Source organism: Ambystoma mexicanum, chromosome 2p (genome assembly GCF_040938575.1).
Source record: "Ambystoma mexicanum isolate Mex_15411 chromosome 2p, UKY_AmexF1_1, whole genome shotgun sequence".
NCBI lineage: Eukaryota > Metazoa > Chordata > Amphibia > Caudata > Ambystomatidae > Ambystoma > Ambystoma mexicanum.
In genome coordinates, this window is record NC_090923.1 from 18,364,343 (window position 1) to 18,392,091 (window position 27,749).

Here is a 27,749-nt window from a genome sequence, read left to right on the forward strand (position 1 = left end):
GCATCCCAGGCCGGCAACGGGCGACCTGGGTGACATGGTTGAAACTTTCTCCTAGGGTAATACGATGACATCTGCCTTGGAGGAGGGTATAGGCCGCATGGGGTCCGAGGCGGGCTTAAGAGAGTATCGCTAGTCTCGGTGCCGCTTGATCCTTAAGGGAAGCGTGGGCCATCATCTGGGTTTGCGAGATCTCTGCACTCGTGACCAGGGGGTCCGTTTCTGCTTGGGGGAGCCAGGCTCCAGGGCGGGGTCCGATCAAGGTGGGAGGGAGGGCCCCGTGCTCTCAGGAGAGCCCGGGCGTAGAATGGAAGCCGCATCCTCGAGTTGACTGATGGTGCGAGGGGTGCCTTTATATGAAAATTGTAGCGCCGTATAAAACAGCCATCTGTAGCGCACCTGCTGGTCTCAGAGAAAGAGGGTGAGAGGACGGAGCATTCTGCGTTTTTGGAGGGTTAGGGGCGGTAGGTCTTGGAAGATTTGGAGTGGGGATCCCTGGAAGGAGAGCTCATCCTTTGTGCGGCCTATCGCAGCGATAGCCTCTTTAGTGGTGAAGAAGTGGACTCTCGTGATGACATCTGGGGGAGAGTCTGTGTCAGTTCCCTGCCGGGGGCGCATTCGGTGAGTGCGGTTGAGTAAGAGTTGCGTTTCATCCAAGTCCGGCAGTAAAGATTGAAAGAGGGTACTGACATATTCAGGAAGTTCCTTGTCTGGGATTGATGAGGGGACCCCTCGGATCCGTAAATTATTGCGCCGAGAGCGGTTTTCCATATCCTCTTGCTTAAATTCGAGGATTTCGGTTTTATCCATTAATGCTTGGATATTACGTTGCATCTCCTTCATTGAGTTAGAATGGTCCACTGTCAGCGCCTCGACCTCCACTATTCGGTGTTCAACGTTATCAATCCGCTGTTCGGTTTGTTCCAACTTGGCTGTGAGTTCCGTCATGCAGTTCTGGAATTCCGCTTTAATGTCAGACATAAAGACCTGGAGGTCTTCCTTGGTGGCCAGCGTGCCCTTCACGTCAGAGGCCCTCTGGGGAGTTAGATTCAGGGGTCGGTTTTCTTCCCTTTCTCCGGGGCCTGCAGCATGGTGGCAATGTCAGTGCCCCTCGATGATTTCACCACCTTGGTCATGGCTTAAGGAGGGGGAGGAATATGCTCACTGCCAGGGGCCACAGGAGTCTAAGGTGGCGATAGAAATGGAGTGGGCCGGGGCGCCCCAGGAGATTTCTCAGGGAGAAAAGGCAGGAGTGCCTTTGCGGAGTAGTAATCGTGTCGTAAGGAGAAGCCACCCAAGGTTAGAGGCCCGGATCCAAAGCAATGGGGTGGAGGTGGTTCCGCTCCGCCGGTGCATGGCGACGGAGGGCAGGGGCGCCCCAGGAAGCTGCAGGAGCACCAGAACCACCGCAGTGGAAGCGGACCACGATCAGTAGGAGGTGGGGGGGCAAGGTCCGGTAGGCCTCAGGGATGGTAGCGGGCCTCCGGGCAAGCCCCCGGGGGAAGCCAGTCGTGGATGCAAGTGGGGAGGCTCAGGGGCAACCTCACTCAATGGGGACAGAGGCGCTCACCTGGAGAGTGACGCGTCGTTGGTTCCTCAGGGTGCCAGCTGCTGGGCGGCGGGTCCGTCGGGGCTTGGAACGCTTAGTGGGGCCAGCGGCGCCTGCCTGGAAAGTAGAGCGCCAACTGCGCTGGAGGTGGGGGTCGCAGGCACCACTGGCTTAGAGTCCGCCGGAGCTCGTCTTGCAGGGGAGGCCCAGCGTCACCAGGCCCAGGCGGGAGTGGAGGGTGCAGCACTGTAGCTCTCGGCGTTGGAATGGTGGTCGTCGGACCCGGCCGTCTCAATCGAAGACCCCGTGCAGATGAGGGGGAGGGATGGGGGAGGTGTCAAGTACTACGAGAGTGCTGTTACATGTTGGAGCCACACTGCCCCTCCCCGCATCAGGCAGAAAGGGCGCCAACGGGCTGCAGCGGCAAAGGGCCCCAGTCGCGGCCGCCATCTTGAATCATGGCGGGGAACACCGCAGAGAAGTTCCAACGCCGCGTTTTCAGCCACTCTGCCGCGTTAGGGGCCAGGAATGTAGCCACGGGTGCAGGAGACGTTCCGCTTCAGATCCCTGCCAGGAGGCCGTTACAGCATAGCGGAAACCGGTGAAAGATCAGTCAGAGCCGCGGACCCCAACGGAGGCCATCAATGGAGCAGCCTCATCCGCGGCGCTCCAGGCCATGCCCGAAGTACTCCGGTTATTTTCTTTTTTAAGGTGTTTTCAACTCCCTCAACTTGTAGAAGAATCTCTCCCCTGTTTTAATCTCCTTGCCGGCACCACCCATGATGTTCGAGTAAAGCCCCTGCACAGTCACCTTCAAGCCCACAATGCCTGTTTGCATCTGAAAAGGCCCTTCTCACTTTGCATCTGCAGTTCCACACATGTCGCTGCACTCTGCTATTCAATGACCACTTGCAGGAGATGAAGGGACTGACTGTGCTTACAGAATTCTTATTATTAACATTGAAGCTGTAAAAACATAAATTCATCATGTATGCAAATATATGCATATGGATCCATGTTTGATGATATTAATAACCAAATATAACTGGAGCTTACCAGCACAGCCTCGGCTTTCGTATAACATTTGGGGAAACAGAAGGCTCGAGACCCAGCTACAGCACATCTGTCTCAGCACCTGTCCTCCAGTAGTGCTTCGATGCACTTATGCATGTCGTCCATGGGTGGACACTTTCATGGAATTAAAACGTTGCATGTCCAAAAGAATCAGTCGCCCGAACCTCACCTCCTCTCTAAAATGGCTGCTTGAACATCCAAAGAGATTACCTGTTTTGTTACAGGATCAGATATTTGTTGCTACCCCCATTATATTCAATAACCTCGGGTCCTGCAGCAAATGTCTCTTGAAAGTACCTCAGACAAAAACTTTGTTATGCCATAGATTAGCTTACACCTGTTCATTACATTTTAAACTGGCTTCATATATCCATTTCAATCCCATGAATGTCTGGAGACTCAGTTGGAGTCCTGACACCCTGGCTCCCCAGGGGGCCGTTGCAATGTTTTGGATTGTTGCTTTTAATGAGTTTGGGATATTATCATCGTCTATCATGCACTTGAGCAAAATCTTGGGAATGGGCAGTGTGGTTTGCATTTAGCGCCACAGTGTGGAGAAAATCAGTTTGTTTCTTTTTAAGCCTTTAAGTTGTAGGCGGAGAACACACCCATCCCCTTCACAGGAGGAGCCCCGGGTTAGGCCCATGGGCTCCTAGTTTGAGATGGTTCTAGATGCAGTTTTTGCAGCTAGCTCCTAAGTAGGTCATCAGGACCTCTCCGATCTGTGCTAGGCTATGCTTGAGGACTCCCTTTTGTCACTGCGATACAGGTCATGGGCTTCATTATTTCATCTGGGTCTCCGGAGTCTCCCTTCTCGTCTCGTCAGGACAGGAGTTGCCTCCACTCGAGTCACCAGCTTGATCCTCCCACCTTCATTCTGGATGTTGTCAAAAGGTCTTGTTTTCCGTCAGGGTTGATTTTCATTTCCTGATGGTCATCTCGGCGTTTCTCCATCGTGACTCATCATTTGATCATAGAAACAATCAGTATTTTGTATCAGGGCTGAATATGCAGGTGAGCCAGTACTTCACGCAGGTCGGATATGGGGACAAACAGATTTACTACCAGGTGAAGTAATCCTTTCTGGTGATCTTCAAGGCCCAGGAACGTTTTGGCCTGTGTGGAGTAAGGGGCCTTCAATGCCATGTAACAGTCCATGGGGTTATGCACCTTCAGGCCGGTTTCCACAAGACCTTCTTGAACCCCAACACTTCAACTTTGCAGGTGATGACACTTGAAGATTTGGGGCCCATGGTCTCTGTGCGTTAGGGATCCCAAGTTGCAGAGGTCTGGCCCGGGAACTGTAATTGCTGCTGGTGTCTTTATGAGCTAAGGAGGTCCTACGGTCCCAGAGTCATCTCTTCTTAAGTGGAAGCGTGCCCCCACTCACTCGGAGGAGGGGAAAACCATAGGTCTGGGAACAGGGTGGGTTTAGTGGTTATTTCCTTAATGAATATCTTTTATGGGATTTCCTCCCTACACTTAGCTGAGGTGTTTCTGGGCTCGCTACCGTGCATAGCTGTACTCCATTCTACCTCTGATACCATGCATTAAGCAGTGACAATAATTGAAGCACTAGACAATACCAGGATTTTAAACTTTATTTAGTGTGCATTTGTAAGGCGCTTATACATCACGTAAATAATGTTTCAAAGTGCCCACAGGGCAGCAGGGAGGGAACATGGGAATGAAAAAAATTAGACAATGAGAGGCCTTCTGAGCATTCAGAACGTGAAAGTGCAGAGAGGGAGGGGAGGGTTTAGTTGCATCAGGTGAAGTAGCTGAAAGTGCATAGGTTGGGTGGTCAGCCGAGAATAACAAAGTGCAGGCCAGTAGTGGCAACGGCCGGTGGGTGCCAAGGTAAAGTTCTAGGTGGAGTGGAGGCTGTAGGCGATTGGGTGTGAGAAGCCAGGACCCGGTAGGACACGTAAAAGCCCTCGGCAGCTGTGGCAAATTAGCAGAGGAGGGAGGGAGGGAGGGAGGGAGGGAGGTAGGGAGGAAGAAAAGGAGGAGGTGGAAAGGAAAGTATTGAGGAGATTCGGCTCGAGATGGGAGAGGAAGAGGGAGGCAGTTCCATAGGAGGGAGCCTGCCGATGAGCGAGATCAGCCACCAGATGGCTGTTAAGCAAAGCGCTCAACACACAATGAGTTGGTACCTGAGGAACATAGAGATCTGGAGGGAGAATATTTTGGGAGAGCAAGTTGTAGGTAGAACGGTCCCCAGCCCCAGACAGCCTTGTGGGGCTAGCGATATGAATTTGATCCTTGCAGCAACCGGTAGACAGTGGAGAGTTTTTAGGGCTGGAGAGTTGTGGTCCCTGGGCTTAAGGCCAAGGATAAGCCTTGCAATGTAAAGGTAAAATCTTTTTTGGGGACTTAATAACAGAGCAGGGATAAGTACCAGGATGTCCACCTTCCCAGGCTGCCCACCCTTAGGGTAGGGCTCTAGGAGCCAGGCTCTGTCTTCTCTCTCCTGATAGGTTCTCAGTCTCTCCTATGTTTACAGGGGTTACTGTCCCCTTGGGAAAAATCAGTACACCAAACAGAAAAGCCACCCCCACACCACTCCAAAAAAAAAAGTCTTAGAACAGGGTTTAGGGTTGTCTGCAGCCTTCGTTTCTCCGGGCTGGTTGCACTCTCTACAGTGTCCACTGTGGTTTCTTAAGGAGGGTGAAGTATATATGGAACCTTTCCAGCAGGCTTACTCTGGTTCCAGTATTGTGGGCTTGGCAGGGAGCTGCTTAACTTAAACCTTGGTTTTCTGCTGTTAAGCATCTAGATACATATGGAACCGGGGTTTTGGGAATTGCATACTTATTTCCAGATTGGACAAGGCTGCACACGTGTAAACTTGGAATGTGTTTACGTGTAAACTTGGAATGTGTTTACCGTGGTGCTCTTGTAAAACCTTTGGCTGTCCCAGATCAAAGGTGACATTTTTTTGGATTGTTAACTCTCATTGTTTTCCTTATATCACAAAGCCAAGTGGTTTTCTTAAAGTGTGATCATAACGGTATGCATGAGATTTTGGCAAAGAAAAAGTATCTTGCAAAGCAATGTCTGTTCAGGTGGTCTCCACAGCATTTGAGTCTGTTACGTCATAGTGCTCTTGTCGTTTCTCTGGTTGGAGGCCCCATGACCAGCTGCTTCAAAGTAGTGCAAAACTATTCCCAGGGGTAAAGTAGGCTTGGAGGGCATATGGGTAGGTAACATGCTTTCTTGCTGCCTCCCTTATCCTGGGTCCTGGTACTACCTGTCCAAATTCACTCTAACTTTCCTCCTCCGAGCGCGATGGCCCCTCGTACCTAGGATGACTCTTTCTACCTCTTTGGGATCCCGTTTATCTACTGTTCCTTCAAGAACATCCTCAACGCCTCGCAATATGCTCATACACTGCTTTATTGCTTACCAACTAGGTTCCCGCTTTATAAATTCCATGCATACACATCTCCTCCCACCACTCTTGCACATTCCTTTAGCATTGAGTGTGTGGGTCTCTCCCCACCCTACCTCCACCATGCTTGTATTTCCAATCCCCTGTTTCTTTTCTTGCCCCCGGCCTTCCTTTCACTCGTTCCTACTCTAAAATGATTCTTTCTTCTATCTCCTCTGCTCCTCCTGTAATGGGAGTGACGGGATCAAAGACCAGACCAACACAGAAAACATAATAGTTTTTTTTAGACAATTAGAACATTGCTGGAACAGAATAATAAATGTGCATTACATAAAGTACAATTGAAAAGGTTTTAGAATAGGTCTAGTGGTTAACTAAAATCTCTGTCTCAGGAGGCCAAGGGTTCCTGCCCCAGGAATGAAAATGGTTTCACACAACAAATCTTTCATTCTCCCGGTTTCTGGTAACTTGTCTTCCGCTGAGTCCCGAATGGCTATGGCAATTACAGAGACATCTCCCCTTTCTTTCTTCTTCATCCCTTGTCCTTGCTGGTCCCCTGTGAGTGAGGCCCGATTGGGATTTCCCTTAAGATGATCTTCAAGATAACTCCTTCCTCCCCCAAAAAGCACTCATCCACCTGTGCCAAAAGGAATCATGAGTCTGGTCATCAATCGTGGCACTTAAGAGTCCAGGATGTGGGTCAGGGAATCTCAGCAGGGTGAGAGGGTGGTGAGCCAATCTCCCTAAGATAGCATCCCCTAGTTCTGTTGGGTTATTCCATTCTGAATCTTTAGGGTCATAGTTTACTATTCCTCCCATTGGCTGCTATTCCCCTGTTTAAACTGTCACTCGCTACAACCATACTTTCTACAAACTCCCAATGTATCCTTTCCGCAATTCTATTTTTCTAACTAGTTTGTCAAGCACCAACTCGAAAATGGTGAAATTGTATTAAAAAAAACCTTTTCTTTCTGAAAAGAAAGAACCGTATGGAATTTTGAATACAGAACCTGCAGAGCGGCTACGACTGTATTGCAAGACATTGATGAACTTTTCTTTGCTTGCTATAAAGAGGGACGCATATGGAATTTAGCATCCAGAACCTGCAGAGCAGTGGAGGACTGTATTGCAAGTAGAGGTGTATCAAATACTAGATTTAAGTATTCGGCCGAATACCGAATAGTTCTACAAGTATTCGGCCAGAAACCGAATATGGAACCGAATAGTGGCCGTGGCCTTTTTAATAAAGTTATGTAGACACGAAAAACATGTTTAAAATTGAAAACAACACTTTAAAACATGCACATCCATTCGTTATTGCCTTTCTCTTCTTTGTTGTCTACAGAAGGTGTCACTTCGAAGTTATTCCAAATCCCTGCAGGTGAGTATAAGTTTGGCTAAAATTAAAAGCAGGTTGGCTGCTAGCCACCATAAAGTTGAGAAAAGGCCTTGGGGTTGTTGAAAAGTGTGTGGAATTGGCCAGCAAGCACAAAGGCCTGATCAAGGGCTTCTTTAAATACAGCCATCAGGTATTTAAAGCAGGACTGGGAATGAGCCTTTCCAAAGAGCACAATTGGCCTGTCCAAGTGAAGGTTCCAGCGCCTTTCACACAGGTGCTCATTAAGGCCATTAATCAGCATTTGCATTTTGAATGGGCTCCCATTCCCCCTGTGCTGGGCTGCCTTTGAAATGCAGAGAACAGACTTCCCCTGGGATGCTTGGGCAGGAAGAGCAGATGGGTGGATGCATTGGTCGACCCAATGGTGGTAGCCGGGTGTGGATCGTCTGCGTGTTCCCAGCTCCTCGAGTCCTAATGGATTAGATTTGTAACCTGCATTTGACGCATCATTATAATGCCACCAGAGCGCATAAAAGCTCACTTCATGTGACCCCTCAAACCCCAGGCATTTACATTTCAATTAGCCCTATGTGCCAGGGGAGATTGTAAAGTCAACAGGAGGCAGGGAGGGCCCTCCTTGGAAAAACGCAGAAAAAAAAATGTGTTTGTTAAGCTCTTTCTTCCTTACCATCCAGCACTGCATCCTCCCCCTGTCACCTTCATCTCTCTTGGAGAAAGGCTCTGCTCCCCACTGTTAGGAGGGTGAGGCCAAGAAGAGGTATAATGGACCCCCTTCTGCCACCTCTACGGTTTTGATGTCCGAGTGTCTAGCACTGGATGGGTCTGAGGCCTTTCACGGCCTCTCAGAGAAGCACATGGACGAGATCTTGAAATGTACCGCTCAGTGTTGCACACATCACAATTACTCATCACCCACAGCGTGGCTACTGTTGGGCATAATTCCACTGGCTGAATGGGGGCAGCGTGGTCATTTAACTGTGCAACCAAGGGACTAATTTCGGCTTCCGCGCTTGATCAAATTGCTTGATCCTGGCTGAATCAGTTTCATTCCAATGTGCCACATTTCAATGACTTGCGTAAACCTATAATTATATAGACGTAGCCCTGAGTCTACACAACAATAGGGGTGGTGGAGCATAATTAAGGAAAAGAAAGGGAAAGGCAAATAGAAACAGAAACCGGAAAGCGTACAGTCTGCCATTTCGGACCAGCGATAAAAGGAAACAGATGCCTGCCAGGCTGCACCTGCCAGATAGTAGACGAGAGACTCCTTCCCAGCAGTCGACCTGTAATCCGTGCCAAACCCAGGGGCACTTAATCAATAACAGCTGCTTCCGATTGTACAAATAAACTAATTCATCCACCATTGCTGATTGTTAAAATCATGCCAAAGCATTTGTAATTCATTGTATCAACATATTTTCTTTGTAACCTTATAAAGTGGTCTGGAACCTTTTGTTATTAGTTTAAAAGGTGGCGCTGAAGTTAGGCTGTCTGAATAGCTGTTGCAATACGCATGAGATTTGGGTAACTTGCAAGTGGACCTTTAAGAAGATGGTCCCCAGTTTATTTTGTCCACAAACTGACTTGCCCACATGGAGCCAAGCACATCTCCACACTCTTCCACCCAAGCACCCAAACTCTAGCCTGCACAAGACTAAAGCGCCACAAGGCCAAACTAGTGGCGGACGTGTGCTATACAAGTGAAGGGTTTATAGTTAATATTTCGAATTCAATTATTTCGAATGCATAAATGTCAAACATTAAGTCGAAAAAAAGAAAAATTTGAATGTTTCATTTTTTTTTTTATTTTAATAATGGGGGGGGTTCCCCCCAAACCCTTGTTTGTTTTTTTTACACTTTATTTTACTTACCAAAACCCCCAAAAAACGTATTAAATAAAAAAATTAACATTAATAAAAAAAAATTTCGACATAATTTTTTTCTACATTTTTGCATTTCGAAAAAATGCATTCGACATACTGACTGGACACCCAAGTGAAGGTGGCACATTGCTCTTAAAATGTATTTGGTGACATAAGATTGTTCATTGCGTTATTGTGTCTGCTGCAGGGATCTGTGTTGCTCGAATAAACGCCTGCAACACTGCAAGAATACGGATGCAAGCGCTGTTTAAATTACGGACGAAAATTGCAAAGAGGATGATGGTGATGCCCTCCAGGACGACACAAAGCACGGGCAGCTTGATCCGCATGTTAGTGGAGTACCCAGTCGTCTTGAGGCGATCAGAGGCAAGAGGCAGGGGTCAAGGACGGGCGCTCTCCTGTCAAGGCAACCTGGACAATAGCCCCCAAGTGAGCACTGGGCCAGACTAAAGGGTTGTGCCCAGGCTGCTGCCTCTTCATGCAGGGGTTCTGCCCTTACACGGCATGTGGTTCCAGCCCCTTCCACCGAACCAGTTCCTGAGCTGGGACCGTTCACTCCCACAAAGAGGTTAAGCAAAGTTTCAAGGGTCCTGGCTGAAGCAATGCATGTCGCAGACAGTGGCATGCTTTATGCAGGCAAGTCAGACAGTCTTGAATAAAAAAACCAGAATGTGCTTTCACCGCCACTAGTCACCAGCTCCAACTGCCAGAGCACACGTTCTATGACTAGGGGTGCAACTTCGGCTTCGAGTACCGCCAAATGCAGAATAGTTGATTTTCTTCTGGAATTCGGCCGAATATGTACTCAAAACCGAACTTGGGTACACCCCTAATTGCAAGAAATTAATTAACTTTACTTTTCTTGCTGGAACGAGGGAACGTATGGAATTTAGCATACAGAACCCGCAGAGCGGTTGAGGACTGTATCGCAAGACATTGATGAACTTTTCTTTTCTTTCTTGAAAGAGGGCACCATATGGAATTTAGCATACAGAACCTGCAGAGTGGTTGAGAACTGTATCGCGAGACATTGATGAACTTTTCTTTTCTTGCTGGAAAGAGGGAACCGTAATGAATATAAATGGCGCCACCCCAGAAGCCAGAGTGTGATTGTATGAGCAAAGCGATATGGGAATTTTTTTAGATCCTAGTGTCCCAAGTCTAGTGTCAGTGGTACAGAGACCATTCAAGAGCAAGATAGAGAATATGCACAAGGGGTGCCAACAGAGGATTAGACTGAGGCAGGGTGCGGTTCCCAGTGTTGTAAAAGTGAGGAATGTGCCTATATGCCTACGGCAGGATGTAGCAGATGAGGTCGGCAGATTGGAGAGGGAAGGAATAATTGAAAAATGTAACCAGTGATGAAAGCAAATGGGCAGATCAGGTTGTGTGTAGGCCTAAGAGGATTCAATCTGTGCATATTGATGACCGATTTCCATTGCCCAATATCTGGGAAATGGTGAGCCTGGTGGGGGGCCCTTGGGTGTTCATTAAGTCAGATTTAGCCTCTGTACACAGCGGATTGAACCTCAACTCCGATTAAAAGGAATGTTCAAGTGAAGGGACATACTGTTTCAAGAGGATGCCCTTTGGGCTGTTATCTGTGGCAGCATTTTTCAACACGTCATGGATATGATATGATATGACATGGCATTTATAACGCCTATACACAAGTGTTTCAAGGGGCGACGAGGCAAGGGAGGGGAAACAGAGGGAAGACAGACAACGATCCTACTAGGCCAGGTGTCATTCAGGTCACGCAGAGTGCATGGGCAGGGGACGGAGGAGATGTGCGGGGAGGGGGGTGAGGGGGTGAGGACAGTGCAGTACATGGGATAAGACAATAATATCAATAAGTAAAAGTACGGCCAGCAGGTGGCAAGCGAAAGGGTAAGTGCATACGTCCGGTGTCAAGTGGTAGAAGTGGGACGGTAGGGATACAGAAAACTGTCACCAAGAGCGGGGGTTGTCATGGAGGCAGTGCAGGAGAGCGACAGGGGGGGGGGAGTGGACCTTGGCCCGAGATCAGAGGATGGCCAGGTAACCAGTGCAGTTCTGGTGTCAGCCAGGAAATCAGTAAGGGAGAGGAGGAGAAAAAGCAGATGCAAAGAGAAAGGTTTTGAGGTGCTTCCGGAACTGAAGATGATTCTCCTCAAGTTTCAGGGAGGCAGGGAGGCCACAGCCGAAGAAAGATCTACCACCAACTTGTTGCTTGGAGAAGCGACTGACCCTGAGGGAGGTGGAGGCAGAGGAGCGAAGAGCTTGAGAAGGAAGGTATTGAGGAAGAGAGAGTTGAAGGTATTGAGGCCCCAAGCCCCAGAAGGGCTAGTGGACGATGCAGAGGGTTTTGAACTTAATCCTCACAGCCACTGGGAGCCAGTGCAGAGATTTCAGTCCTGGAGAGATGCAATCCCTGTGCTTGAGGCCAAGGACAAGTCTAGCAGTCCTGTTCTGGATAAGTTGCAGAGGGTGGAGAGCAGAAGCAGGCAGATTTAGAAAGAAGCTGTTGCAATAGTCCAGCCTGGAGAGAACCAGAGCTCTGGAGACAGTGAGCTTCTGGGGGAAGGAGAGGAAAGGAAGAATACCTCTGAGGAGGTGCAGCTGGTAGTGTGACCTCTTAGAGACATCAGAGATGTGAGAAGAGTGTAGAGTTTTTGCCTTGCAGGTCAGAGCAGGAAGCTGGCCAAGAGAGGCCGGCCAGAGAGCTACAGGAATGGAGGGAGCGGGAGTGCCGATGAGGAGAATCTCAGTCTTACTGGCATTAAGGCAGAGGTCATTGGCGGCACATCACTGCTGGATAGCAGACAGACAGTCGGAGATGAGGGAAGTAGAGGAGGAGGCCGAGGGTAGCCTGAAGATCCACATAGCACTGAAAGTTGGGGCAGAGAGCAGCTATAAAATGGGATGACTTATTCCAGGATATAGATAGAGTTGTTTGTTTTCAGGATGACATTTTATTCTTAGATCAGAGAAAGAAAATATTCAGAGTTTAGAAAGGGTATTGAGGATCATTCGTGAGGCAGGTCTGACCTTGAGGAAGTAGAGGTTCAGGTTGTCTTCCATCAAGTATTTGGGTCATAAGTTAGGTGCAGCGGAAATGGAGCCTAAAGAAGATTTGGTTTCTGCCATAGTAAATCTGGACAGTACCAAAAGTGGACAAGAAGTTATGCCTTTCCTGGGATTGGTGGAATATTATGCTAAGTTTATGGATCACTTAACAGACCAGTGAAAGAGCATTTGTTGTATAAGAAATGGCTGAAGTTTCATTGGTCAGAGGTGTGTGAACAAAAGATTGAATGGATAAAGAAAGCAATAGTGAGTGCTCCTGCGCTGGAACATTTTACACTGAGCATGAGAAATGGTTCATGATAGCCACCAGCAAATCGGGGTTGGGTGTCGCGCTTCTACGTTTTAGACCGGGTAGAGGCATTTGCATGTAGGACTTTGAGAGGTGCAGAGTTTAAGTATGCTGTCATTGAGAAAGAGTAATTTAGTGCTGTGTGGGCAGAGAAAAGGTTTAGAGTGTTTGTTGTGGGCAAGGAGGTTTCTGGTTGACACAGACCACAAGTATTTATAAACATGGGTCTGTAGTGAACGTATCAGCTATTTACAGGGGCATGCTTTCTCTGTGGAACATTGGGCCTGGGAAGGAGAATGTCATGGCAGATTTCCTACCTGGGGGAGGCAGAACCAAGCACCATCAGGGCAAGGAGAAAGAATGGGAGGCAGAGGACAAGCAAGTGTAATCTGCAAGAAAGCTCTCCTCAATACTAGCTCACTGGTCGCACATGCCCTTGATATAGCAGACCTAATCATTAAAGATAAACTAGACTTTATTGCTCTAACTGAAACCTGGCTCCACAATGCAGCAGGCCCGTCTCTAATGTTGGCCATCCCAGATGGCTATACCATATCCAGGCAGGACCGGGTGGGCAACCGGGGCGGTGGCATCGCCATCATATCCAAAGAAAGTTTAGCTCTCAGACTAGCCCCAACCCAAACTCTGCAATCGTGCAAATCCCTCACTGCCAAACTCCCTATAAACAACTCCCAATCCCTCACCATCCACCTGATCTACAGACCACCAGGTCCGCTCGGGACCTTCGAGGAAGATTTGCATAACCTAATTTCCAACAATGCGAAAACCACCTCACAACTACTGCTATTAGGTGACCTTAACCTAGGGTTTAACGACCCAGCAGACATACATGCCTCTACCATAGCCAATACGATCTCATCACTCGGACTCTCACAAAAAGTTAACCTACCCACCCACCTGAAGGGAAGAACCCTAGACTGGGTTGCTGATGCCAACTGCTCAGCGGTCATCTCCTCCACCACACCACTACCTTGGACTGACCACTCGCTGGTCTCATTTAACCTACTGACCTCTAGACCACCTATCACAACTGTCACTGGCACCACCCTGCCTCACAAGAAACAAGAAAAATATATCAGTAGAAAAAATCATCCCAGCCATTCTTCCAACGCTAAACGCATTGCCAGACAATTTAGATCCCAACACACTAGTTCACGAATATAATAAAATCATGTTAACTACCATGGACAAAATTGCCCCACTTAAACTTCGCACCAGCAAGCCTAAAACCCATTTAAATAAATGGTACACACCTGAACTCAAAGCCCTCCGCCTAAAAAAGCGAAAATGTGAAGCTGATTGGAAACTATGCCCCTCCAGTGAAAAGAAAGCCATCCTTGACACGATTTCTCGTCTTTACAAAGCTGAAATCTGCTTAGCTAAACGGAATTCCTATAACAACCGCATTGCAAACTCCAACTCAAGTATGAAGGAGCTCTTCTCCATACTGAAGGAACTTGAGTCACCCATTGCTACACCCGACACCTGCACCAAGGACCAGACTTGGTGCACAGACATCCAACAGGCACTAGCAAATAAAATAAACACCCTACAAAACAAAATTCAACTAAAAAAAGACTCCTTAAACCTCACTAACTCTCCTACATCTCCGCCTAATGCCTTACCAAGCACACACACTAACTCATTCACCTTCTCTAAAACCACCACCCTGGAGGTTGAGAAAATCATTCTTTCTCTTAAACCCTCAAACTGTAAAGGCGACATCTGCCCTGCACACATAATCAAGGACGCAGCAAGAGACCTGTCGCCCTTTATCTCCAAACTCATAAACGCCTCTTTTTCTTCAGGCAGTATCCCTTCCAACTTAAAACAATCCTGGGTGCTCCCCCTCCTCAAAAAGCAGACGCTTGATCCTCTCATCCCCACCAACTACCGACCCATCACCACGGTACCCTTCCTACTGAAAATCTTGGATAAAGTGGCCTATGTCCAGATTCAAAAATACCTAGAACTACACAAATTACTAGGCTCCAGACAATCAGGTTTCCGCCCATTACACGGCACGGAAACAGCCCTCATTGATCTGAAAACCCAAATTAATGATCTGAGGGACAAGGGTAAGACAACACTCCTCCTCCTACTCGACCTCTCCGCGGCATTCGACCTTGTCGACCACAAGGTCCTCTGCAGACACCTTGATTCAGCTGCTCATTTCTCCCCAGAAGCTATCAGATGGATTGAATCCTTTCTGAGTGAGAGAACAATGAGAGTCTTCTCCCCTTCAGCAGCAGCAGACCCCTCTCCTATTACCTGCGGAGTCCCGCAGGGCTCATGCGTCTCCCCCACACTATACAACATCTTCACCAAACCTCTGTTCGACGATCTGGACCATCTGGGTGTCACCTACACTAACTATGCAGATGACACTCAGAGTCTCCTCCCACTTTCAGGGGATCACAGTAAGGACAGAGAGTTGGTGAATAAGGTATATCTCATCATTCAGGCATGGATGGCATCTCATGGTCTATGCCTGAATGATGACAAGACAGAGCTCATCATCTTGGGTACCCCCGCTAATATCAACAAACTAGGCCTTGAATATGCCGAATTTAACATAGATGGTAATTTTATCAAAGTATCCAGGGAAGTAAAAACCCTTGGCTTTTATCTGGATGCCACTATGTCATTCACTAAACAGGTCAACTCACTAGCATCTACCACTGCGTATACTTGCAAATTAATAAGAGCAGGCAGACCATTCCTATCCAATGACAGCTGTATGATCCTGGCAAGAGCACTCATACTATCTAGGCTCGATTATTGTAATGCCCTTTATAGCGGTGCTAACAAAGCCATTATCCATAGGCTACAAATCCTACAAAATAATGCCTTGAGAGCTGCCCTCGGCATTAATAAGAGAGATCATATCTCCACTACCAGACGCCAACACAAATGGCTCTCCACAGACAACAAAATCAAACTAAAGTTGGCCTCCCTAACCCATAAAGCCCTCAACAATGCCGCCCCTAGTTATCTGATGGATAAGGTAAAGAGAAAGTCTTCCATCAGACAAACAAGAACTATCAATTCCAACTGTCTGATAATTCCCAGATTCAAACTCTCCACCATTGGTGGCAACAGTTTCCCGGTGAAAGCTGCCACACTTTGGAACTCTTTGCCACACAACCTGAGAGCTGATCAACCATATTTGCACTTTAGAAGGCACCTCATCAGTCACCTGAATTCCAATAACCCCTGTATTTAGTTGCACACTCTGTACGTATGTATAGATACTCTTTGTTTGCGGCCTTGCCCTCGCCTCTAACAGCCCCTGTACACATCTGTATATCTCTCTCCTGTATAGATATTGATTTTTTATGTATGAAGATTTGTATATTTCTTATTCCTGTAATCCTTGAATATTTTTAATTTTACTTCAACTGTATATTTCTGTAACATTGTAAGCTTCGAATTATCTTTTTGCCTGCGCCCTGTTGCCCCTGGGTAAGGTGCGCCATACAAATAAACAAACAAACAAACAAAGATTGGGCAGAGCTAGTAATGATGACATTGTCTTGAATGATGTAATGAAAAGTCTTGAGGAGAATTGGAGGGAGCCTGTAGGCAGAAATGTAACAAAACTGTTTTATAAAGTGATGGGGGAATTGAGGGAAGAAGATGGGTATCTTTGCAAAGGAGGAATGCTGGTGACCACATCGAGGGTACACACAAAGAATCTGGAAGCTGCTATGAAGGACACCTTGCTTTATGACTAATTATTGGAGGCCAAAGATGGAAGCAGATGCAGAGGAGATGGTGAGAGGCAGTTTAGTGTGTAAGAAGTCAAAGGGTTGAGGAACTGGATTCTACCATTGAGACCCCTGTGGCTGCCCAGTTGGCTGTGGGAATGTGTAGCCCACTGGATGGGGCCTAGGGAAGGTGGAAGTATGTTCTAGTGCTACTAGATCTTTATTTCAAATTGGTGGGGCTGTAGGTGGTGTTTGAAGTTGATTCTAGAGTGGTGGTTCATTTTGTATGTGTATTCCGGGTGGAAGGGTTTCCTGCAAAATGTCTCATGGATGATGGAGCTCTGTTGAGATCTCGGATTATGGAATATTTTCAGAGTGGTATGGGAGTGGCACCATAAGATGTTGTTGTGCGACCCAGTGATGAATGGGGTGGTAGAAAGTGTGGCTGTCGGTGCAGGCCAGTGCTGGGAGGATGACCGAGCCGCCCCCAGCCCTGCCAGCCTCCTTCGCAGTCATCCGACCGATGAAGTGTGTCAGTTGCTCTGTTTGCCTCCACCTTCAACCCCACCTCTTTCTTCCCTATTGACTCTCCTACTGACTCTGCCCTTGCCAATCTTCATCTTGCTATTACTAACACTCTTGACATTCTTGCCCCTTTCATGACAATCCGCCTGAAACCTGCCTCCAAGCGTAACAGTTGGTATGACTCTGATCTAGCCGCTCTGAAACGCAAGTGCACAGCAGCTGAATGGAAGTGGCAGTCCTCAGGCTCATCCTCTGACAAAGTGGCCTGTCGACTGCTCCAGAGGCAATGCCGTCTCTCCATCCGCTCCATGAAGATAGCCATCATCCAGGCTCTTATCTCTGGAGCCACTAATAACATGGCTGAACTCTTAAAAATCTGCAATGAACTAGCCAATCCATCTGCAGTCTCCACCTCGCCTCTTCCTTCTCAGGCCCATTTATCCTCTATAACTCAGGATATTCTGAGAGCTCTATCTTCTTACAGCTCTTCTACCGCTCTCCCTGTCCCCCTTCCTCGCTTGGTTTCCCCCTCTCCCCTCCTTCTCACCCATTACAACGGATGAGGTCTCTAGAGTAGCCCGTTTTATGAAGATCTCCTCCAAACAGGTGTGTCCCTGTTCTTCCAGAACCATTAAAGAGAACATCTCCTCCCTCGCACGAGCTCTTGCTGACCTCTGCAACCATTCCTTAGCCTCTGGCTCTTTTCCTTCCTCTCTCAAGCACTCCCTTGTGAAGCCTTCTGCTGACCCCTCGTGTCCGGTCGACTACCGTCCTATCTCTACTACACCCTTCCTTGAGAAACTCCTGGAGAAGTTGGTCTTCCCCAACTGACCCAACACACTGAGCTTGTTGGTTGTTTACATGATCATCAATCTGGATTCAGAGCATCGAGAGGCACGCAAACTGCTCTCCTGAGCACTCATGAAAAATTGCTCACAAATCTTGACTCTAACCCTCCTGCTGATCTCATTCTCCTTGATCTCTTCCTTTGACACAGTCAACCACTCTCCTCATAAACGGCTCCAAGATACCCTTAGTATCTTAGACCGGGCACTAGACTTGTTGACCTCCTTCCCCATTGACTGCCCCTCCCAAGTTCTACTGGGCTCCTCATCCTCCAACACCACTCTCTCTACATGTGGTGCTCCCCATGTTAGCAGCCACGGTAAAGCTCCCATGGGTGCCATTTTTGTCAAAATGGCCCCGGTCTTCTTTTTTCGCCATTTCTTTCTGAAAAGGTCCTTCTTGAGATTTACTCTGTGCGCCAAACCAGGTTTGTTGCCTTTGTTTGTTTGGTCTTTGGTGGGCTTCACAAGTGAAACCTGCATCTGGCTCCAGGGTGTCTGGCGGGGGTAGGAAGCGAGGGAGGTGCCTGAAATTCCCTGTGCTTAGTCTCCTAGAAGACAGGAATGCACTCTTAGGGGATTGATCGGCTGGCTGTCCAGCAAGGACAGCCACCCTGCTGGGTGACTGACAGCTAGGCTGGAATGAATGGGAGCCAGCTGCATAACAGGCGAGGATTTTTGGCTTGGAAGGCAGAGTCGACCACTGGACGAAGGAATCCAAAGAAGAACTTGAAGAGGACGCCTGCTGTGACTCCTGGACTGTTGGTTTGCCCGGTGAAGCCCTGCTGCTGTGCTGAAGCTCCAAATTAGTAGCGACAGAGAAGCCCCTGCAAGGACGACTTCTCCACTCGATTTGGTGGGACCAATCAACTCCAAAGTAAGCCACTTGCACATCCTCTCAACACTGATCGAGTATCCACTGCAGTCGCTGCTGGAACCGGATAGCCAGGGAGAGGAACATCAGTTTGTGTGCATTGCTTTTAAGTTGGCCAAGAGCTCTAGGAAGATCTTCCGGACTCCCAGGAAGCAGGAGCTGACCGAGCCTGAGCCCCCTCAATGGAGTGCAGGACCCCAGAAGCAAGGAAAGCCCATCTCGACAGCCAGGAACTGCAGTGTTGCTATTTGAGGTAGACACAAGGAGCTGAAACACTGAATAGCCACTCGTTTGAAGTTTGCCAGTTGCAAGCGGTGACCATCCCATTGCAGTGCAGGAGTCCTCAGAAGTAGCCCTCCTTGTCCCCACATCTGAGGCCCAGGAACAGTGAGATCTGCAGAGTTGCACAGGAACAGGAGTCATCTGCTGCACTTTTTCTTCAACCTAAAGGTACTGTAAAGTCTAAGAGAACTTTCCTCTTGTTGTGTAGCCACTTGTCCTCGTTGGAGACTTGCTTGGTTGCATCTGTAGAGTTGCTATCAGCATCTCTACCGCACAAGCCTAACCAGCTTGTGGCCCTACTTTGATTTTCTTCTATTCTACCAAGACTTTTAAACATTGTGAAAGACTTTCTACTTACCTGCAAGAAGTGCTTCAGTTCACCTTGACTTTTGCTAACTCAACATTGGCTGGCCTGGCTCCCTGAATGACTCTTCTCTCTTCTGCTGATGTGTTTTGCCTTCCTTCCAGGAAAGGGTTAACTGACTTTGCATTGGGGGGTTGTATTGAAAGTACTGACCTACTTGAGAATAACTGTGTGAATACTAGTTTTATTCTAAACTCTCTTCTCTTTAACACTACCCATAAGAATATTCTAAATGCAACAGTGATATATTAATGCCAACAGCAGCCTAGCTATTGAAGTCACCCAAATGGGTATTTGCTGATTTAGGGAACTAAGAGTGTTTATTTTTGAAGGATGTTTGTGTGGTGTTGTATAGTGCTCCCTTCTGAAGAAGGCTTATTCTAACTGGCTGATAGATAAATTAATAGTTGTTTTTATTAAGAAACAGTTTATTTGAATACTTGTCACTGTGAATCTCTGTGTAACTCCACTACAGCTCACATTGACCTCTCTTGAGATAAGCCTGGCTGCTCCACACGCTATCAACCTGTGTAGTGCAGACTTAGAGCAAAGGTTGGGTTTCTATTGCCAGGAGGTCAGGGTTGTTGTAGTGCACCAAAGGGTACTGCATACAAACTTGCCTAACCCACTAGATGGCTGAATTCATACAATTCGGTAATTTTAAACTGCTTGTTAACTTTTAAAGGTAGCCTGCTTTTATTGCAAAAGAAGCCAATGTGGAATAAATTATACCAGCTACAAATCCTCTGGAGAGCATCTTCGCGAGGCAGTCCTGAGTCTTGGACTTCTACGACCCTTAGAGCAGATTTTGCAAACCAAAATCAGGTTGATACTTTCCACAAGTGATGCCCATTGCACTTTGAATTACTTATGCCCAGCCGCAGGTTTACTGATTGTTTTATATGTGGATTTTGGTAAATTGGTGTGTTCAGCAATGAAGCAAATGGCCAGCACAAGCCCACCAACACCAGTTTGAAAAACAGAGTGCTGTCTGAGAGTGAAACTGTTTTGTAGATCGGACAGTCCTGGCAGAATCCATTTACTGAGCTCCTAACATTTCAAGAAATCTGGGATGTTTCTCCTAGCAGATGGAAATCTGTCTCTCTCTTCCACCGGGGGAAGAATGCTGCACTTGTTTCCCTGCCTTAAACCAACTGGCCATGTTGGTTTCCCCAACCCCCTCCAGCTGCTGGTTGGGGCACCTTGAATCTCCTGGATCTGAGTGCTTCTTGTATTGCGTCTGGGCTCAAGCTGTTGCACGCTGCTCACACTTTTGTGCTGACTTCAAGCTACATTTTGGCTTGTTTTGCCCGAGTGTGCCGACTGTCCTGAAGATTTTTTTTTCTCTCTCTCCAGAGACTTCTGTGGCTAGTTGCAAGCCCCCTTTCAAGGCTGCTCCTCTGCTGTGCCCTCTTTACTGTGGGCTTCCTAAAGAAGGGTGACCACCATTGAGAATACTGCAGTTCTGGAACATAAGCAATGCCTAGCTAGACCCAATCCCCGTCTCGTAAATATTAACTCTACAAGCACCTTCCCCGTGCCACCTATGAAGTGTTGTTTGCCGCGAGTGGATCCTCTCAGCCCCATCCTGGCTTCTGAATCTGGCCTTCTGACATGTCCTTGCATACCATTTTGAAGACTTTGCCCAACCTCCTCTCCCCAACCCGCAAACTAAAAACAGTTACTCATTGATGCATCCAAAAATAAAAGACCAAATGGGAGATTTGCTGAATTTCAGCGTTTCAAAAATTCCGAACAACCGAAAAGTTTGACCAAATCCCCCATTTGGTGGCAAGGGCTGCAGGGTTGTCCCCCGCACCCTTGTTCAATATATTGTGAGTGGGGGTTGAGGGGGTGTCCCCCGCAGACGGTTCAGTTAAAAAAAATTTAAAAACCTGCAGCGCCGGTTCCCAATCGCAGAAGTGAAAGGGAACAGGCATTGCAGGGGCACAGCAAAGGTGTGGGTGGGGGCAAGGGCAAAGGCTGAAATGTTCAGGGGAGAGAAGACCAAAAGTAATTTCCGGGGGAAAAAAAACTTCGGTCTTTTCTCCCTCGAACATTGCCGCTGCAGGCTTCCAACGGTTTATAGAATCTCACCTGGCCATTTAGGAAGCAGTTACTCTTTATCTCTATGCCAAGTATTTCTAAATGCCACTTTGAGGGTGAGTTTTTATGCAATGTTCACATTATACCATTCAGTACACTGCTTAGACCGTCTTTTAATTGGTTCATCTGTTTGTGTCCTTTGCCCTCCTAAGAGTGACACCGTATTGCTCTGTCGCATGGACCATTGAGAGCTTGGACAAACTTGGAGCACACACTAAAGCTTGGTCTCCCTGCACCCATCGTCGGAGGAATGTAGACCTCCTAAAAATGAGTTTAAGTTTTTCATCTGCACATTTCAAAAGAAGATAAATGTGGAATTGGTCATATCTGTCTTTCTGTGAAAACTGCATGTAAATACTTTGGATGCAAGCTCTTCAGGTATCCAGGTATGTACGATGAAATAGCTGCAGCTGGCCTTTCAGTATCATGAATATGAGTGACTATGACCATTTACACTGCACACCAGTTCTAAATATCTTCATTCTTTCATCAACCACAATAAAATAAAAATTTGAATTCATGAATGTCTTAATTATGAAACACCTCTAATTCATAATCGCAGCTAGTCGGTCATCAATTTCCAGAAATATTCATGTCCAAGCTGGTCTTGGGCATGAAGAAGCTCCAATCCCCCCATCTTGGCATTATTTTAATACCCACGTTGCAGTGATTCTGGTGGCTCTGTCAGTGGTTGGATGCGCCTGAATGCAGCTGAAGACACTTACACTGGGAGTTTAAATGGCCAACGCTAGCAGTTATCTAATATGAAATCATTCCTGTCGATCATGGTTTTAAATATTTAACGCTAATGATGTTTTTATCTTTATTTTCAAACAGGTAAAAGGCATGGGAACATAAAGAGAACCATCAGTAATCCTTTCAAGTGTGACACAAAATCAGCACGTTGCAAATTTACTGCAAAAAAGCTCAAAGCACCCACGGTCCAAAGTGTTTCTGAGAACAATTATTCAGGCGAGACATGGTCAGGGAGTGATCAGGAACTGAGAGGAGAGAAAAATGCAAGTCACGCAACACACTCTAATTTGCTTCAGATGGCACCCTATGTACAGACATCCAAAATATACAGCAACTGTGACCGCATGATGAACAATTACATGTATCCACCCGAACCAGAGCCACAGCAAGCCTGCCTATTGTTTCCTTATCCTGAAAGCGAGCACACCTCCCAGACGGAAAACCGTACTGAAAATCCACGCACACGAACCAGAGCACCTCAAAGATATGCATGCGCTGAGTGTGGCAGAAGTTTTTCTGCAATGTCAAACCTTATTACTCATGAAAGGATACACACGGGGGAGAGACCATTTCATTGCACGATATGTGGAAAAAGATTCACTCAAACAGGGGTACTCCGTAGGCATCAAAAAATGCACGCAGGTGAGAGGCCATTTCATTGCAATGTGTGTGGGAAAAGCTTCACTCAAAAGCACCATCTGCTTGGACACCAGAAAGTACATAAAAAGTCACAACAGAAGCTGTGAGAAGGACCTTTTGGAAACTGGAACCATTAATCTGTCTGTGAGCAACAGATCCGGGTTACACAAGCCGAAGTGCCAAGAACTGTGATCAGTATACTGGAATTTTATCACCTAGGATGTAGCTAAGCCATGATGTTCTGGTAAACTCGCCAAGTACGGCAAGGGCTGTACAAGTACTAGCTCGAATAACTGACTAGCCTCAAAGAGACAGAACAACATGAAGTAAGAAACAACCATAATGTGGAATGAAAGCCTTATGGAGGCCATTTGGTTAATCTATGATAATCGCTCTGTAGGATCCTCAACATTGAGCCTGTGAAGGTGCATCAGAATAAAATACTAAGGAGCAACACCGGGCTCAGAGCAAGAAGTAAAATAACACTATTATTTCTAGAGCGAAGTAAAACAAAAGATTATATCAGAAGACCTGTTGTAAAGTGACTTGCAGGCTTGACTTGGGTTATATCTTAGGTTTATTGAAGGTACTTAAGTTACAGTTACATGAAGGTAAATACAGGAGTATGGAGTATAATCAGCACTGGCCCCATCACCCAGGCAGGGGAGCTCTAACTGCCTGCCTCAGTATGGAACCCTCAGATACATTCCATCATCCACACAGTAACATTCCATGTGACATCAGACTCACATCATACCAGCATGACACAGACAGCCACTACATAACACATCTCCTTCCCTTACCAGACACACACACACACACACACACACACACACACACACAGAAGGTCACTACACAACACATCTCCTTCCCTTACCAGACACACACACACAAAAGGTCACTACATAACACATCTCCTTCCCTTACCAGACACACACACACACACACACAGAAGGTCACTAAACAACACATCTCCTTCTCTTACCAGACACACACACACAGAAGGTCACTACATAACACATCTCCTTCCCTTACCAGACACACACACACACACAGAAGGTCACTACACAACACATCTCCTTCCCTTACCAGACACACACACACACACAAACACACACACAGAAGGAGATGTGTTGTGTAGTGACCTTATGTGTGTGTGTCTGGTAAGGGAAGGAGATGTGTTATGTAGTGACTGTCTGTGTCATGCTTATGACTTTTCTCCGCCTATATTAAACGGAACTTCACACTCTAGTGCTGTGGGCTTCCCATTGCTTTTTTTCCCCACTTCAGGTATTTGACGGCACATCAGGACAGACAGTGTCCATTTGCAACCAAGTTGCTCGATGGGACTGTCCATTACACTGCATGTCCCTTTACCTCGCTTTTCTTTTTTTTTTTTTTTTTAACAAGACCATTACACTTAGCTGCTTCTTCCTTCTTTTTGATACACCTACAACAGTTGTGGGACTTCAGTGGGACCTCCCAACTTGTCTTTCCCACTATAACGGGCTTGCTTTATCTCCACCTGGGGCTACTTTACTTTCAGGGCCACGCTCCCTTGCCGAGCTCCCTTCCTAAGCCCTGCTTCATCCTTTAACCCCTTGGATCCTCTCACTTTTGCTAATCCCTCATGAAGTGGGACTTCCTTGCTCTTCCACTCCTTAACTCTGGGTGATGGGTCTCTTACTTGTATTGTGGGGGCAGTGCTGACCACCACTTTGTCCTCCTCTCTCCTGCACCCTCCGCAGCAGGCTCCTTCAGACTTCAGCTTCTTCTTCTTGTACGCAGATTCTTCTTTAAAAACCAACTCGTCGCCAATGTTGTAAAGTGACTTGGGTTATATCTTAGGTTTATTGAAGGTACTTAAGTTACAGTTACATGAAAGTAAATACAAGAGTATGGAGTATAATCAGCACTGGCCCCATTACCGAGGCAGGGGAGCTCTAACTGCCTGCCTCAGTATGGAACCCTCAGATAAACATTCCATCATCCACACAGTAACACTCCATGTGACATAACAGACTCAAATCATAACAGCATGACACAGACAGTCACTACATAAAACATCTCCTTCCCTTACCAGACACACACACACACACAGAAGGTCACTACACAACAAGACCGTAACTATTGTACAATATCCATTGATTTTAACGTGTATTCATCTATCTACACACACGTGCCGGTGAAATGTAGTCATGGAGCCATGTCTAACTAGTTTGAAGTCTCGGACTAGGTCTGTGATCCTTTGTGCTGACTCCTGGAGCTCGGCCATCCACTTCACAGCCCCTGCTGTCTGTTGCATTGGATGCTCTGCCGGGAACTGTTCGTACAGGGGTCTTGGTGAGACAGCAATAACAGATGGCATCTCATATTGCCAGCAATTGTAGTTGGAACCATGTTTTGCAGTCCCAACTCCCAGATGGGTTACCTGCTTCATAAGTGATGGGCACCCCAATCCAAAATGGCAGCTTACTATTTCCATGCTTGGCAGTTCCTCACTAGAAAGGGCATCACCAGAGGGCTCACCAGCTTTTCTGGGCTGTGCCTTGAGCCATCTAGAGCATTTTGCTCTATTTCTCGCTGAGTGTTTTCCGGCAGAACATTTTTGGTAAAAAACTACAGAGGTAGGGGAGGCATGGGGGAAGGGCGATGAATGAACATCGTACCTTGCCATTGGTTTTTACTTCCTGGATATCCATTCTTCCAGACCCCCAGTTTGCGGCCTGTCATGCTGCATGTTTCCGCAGTCATTCGTTTGTTCTCGTCCTTGTGCTGTGTCGCCAATCTTCTGCTGTCTGCCTTCGACCATCATCATACATCCTTGCCAGACATGGCTTTTACTGTCAGTAAACTGTTATGCTCCCAGATTAGCAAGGCTGCGCCCCATGGGATTTCAGATAACAAACTGATGTGAGTTTGGCGATGGCCTCAATTTCCTTCCAGGTAGTAAATGCCCTGAACGGCACCTTATCAAATTTACTGGTTAAAAGCATCACCCAGGAGCAGAGAGAGGTGGGTGCTGTGCATTCATAGATTGCTCTCAGATCGACTTGTAACTGGCCCTAAAATCAAGTGGATCTTTTGTTCTAAAATCCCATTCTATTTGGGATTGCACATCCAAGTGATTAATAAAGTCTTGGACATCAGGAATATGCTCTGTCTTGAGATTAGTCAATATGGACTAGAACTAGTCCACACAACTGATGAGAATCCAAATGCAGAGATGGTATTCCTGTGTCAGTGGCCGTGAACAAGGTTGATTTTGGTCTTCTGTTGACTAGACTCTCCAAGGTTGCCCAGGTCTCGGAAGGTATGCTGAAGTGGTTCTCCTCCTTTTTAAGAAACTGGACAGAAGTAGTTAAACTTGAAGGGTTCTATTCCGATGACCTACCTGTTTTATGCGGAGTACCACAGGGGTTGTCACTGTCTCCGACATTTTTAAACGTATATCTCAGGCCATTGATGGATATTTCTTCTATATTGAAACTGAACTATCAATCTTATGCGGACGATACGAAAATGTACATCAGATTAAAAACCGCACTGTAAGCAACAGAACCTATTTTAGCCTGTGCCAATCCTATTAAACGTTTGATGATTGAAAGTAAGCTCCACCTTACTGTATAAAACCGAGATTATCGTATTTGGCCCAAAACATCATCTTAAGAATTACCATGCTTCTACTCTTTGAATTCTGCCATTTTTGATGCGCCCACATCCTTCTCGTGTATGGTAAAACATCTTGGCTGCATATGGCAGGCATTTTTTGGCTAGAATGCCCATGTTTCAGAGGTTGTCAAATCTGTTTTTTACCAGTGACTATTGCGCCACTCTTCTTGTGAGGGCACGAGAGAGCCGAAGTCAGACTGGTGCACAATCTGCCAAAAAGGTCCCCATCTCCATGTACCTTAGGAAGTTGCCTGTTATGAAAAGAATTGTATTTAGACTATAGTGTCTTATAAACCAGTGTATTCAAGGAACGGTACCTAGGTACTTGGCCTACAAAACAAAGCCCTATCAGCCTTCACGAGCTCTGCGCTCGTCTGGCACAAATCTATTGGTTCTTCCTCCTTCTTATTGCGTTTCTCTGGGCTATCGCTGTTTTTTCCATCGGGGGCCCCTGTCGTTGGAATGCACTTGATGCAGGTTTCTGCTTGGTTCCGGAAGGATATGCTCTTTATAAATCCCAAATCAAATCAAGGCCACAGAACACTGCACTCCTTAACAATGTACAAAGTTATGTTATGTGGGGCATTCCCACGGGAAAACACATTAAACGATGGGTGCATGAAGACCATGTGGGTTGAAGAAGAGCGCGTTTTAGTATAGAGCTTTATTCTACTCTATTCTGCAGATGGTTCAGCATCACATGATGCATCGACATATTCATTAAAAACCTAAATGTGAAGCAAGCGCTAGACTAGCTTTCGCCTGCTGAGAGTAAATATGACCTGCTGAGGCATTTTCTACACAATGGTTGCACCACTTAAACCTTGGGCAAGCTTCGTCATGGGGGCGCTGTGCCAAGAAGAGAGCTTGAAGTGACCCGGCACAGAATTATTTGCAAACAATAACCATAAATTGATTTGCAAGAAAAGCAATGAAAATGTTAAACTCTGATAAGCATTTCGAGGTAGAGTTACCACCGCTCTTCAATCACTCATTGTCAGAGTAATACTAGAAGTAGACAAGCCCCTTAAATTTCATTTCTGAATTTATTCAGGGCACTAAATGTATTGTTGGGTCATTATGTTTAGTAACACATGCATTCCACCATTTTCCACCATTAACAGGAGGCAATGTGTGTAAAGATATGTTCTGTTAGATTATCAAGGTTTAAACATTTAATGTTCATAACACTGTCTAGAATTACCATTCTGTTCTTGTGAAATATCTTTATTAAAGCTGTTGTACTAAATTCTGTCTGTGTATTTGAAAAAGGTCTGATATTTCATTTGGTTGTATGATCATCATTGTGATATGGTTTTATTTCATAATGTTCTGTG

The 27,749-nt window shown here is 46.7% G+C and overlaps 1 protein-coding gene across 2 annotated transcripts in view; it reads left to right on the forward strand.

Annotated features, from left to right (window-relative positions):
• LOC138566146 (zinc finger protein 485-like) overlaps positions 1-27,749 on the forward strand; it is a 435,444-nt gene that overhangs the window by 377,014 nt on the left and 30,681 nt on the right. The window contains exon 9 of one of the 2 annotated variants that reach the window (XM_069643159.1): positions 22,183-27,655. The exons of the other annotated variant lie outside the window; for it this stretch is intronic. Coding sequence (XP_069499260.1) covers positions 22,183-22,847 — 665 coding nt within the window. The 3' untranslated portion in view covers positions 22,848-27,655. Of the gene's footprint in view, positions 1-22,182; positions 27,656-27,749 lie in introns of those variants that run through there. 2 annotated transcript variants of the gene reach the window in all.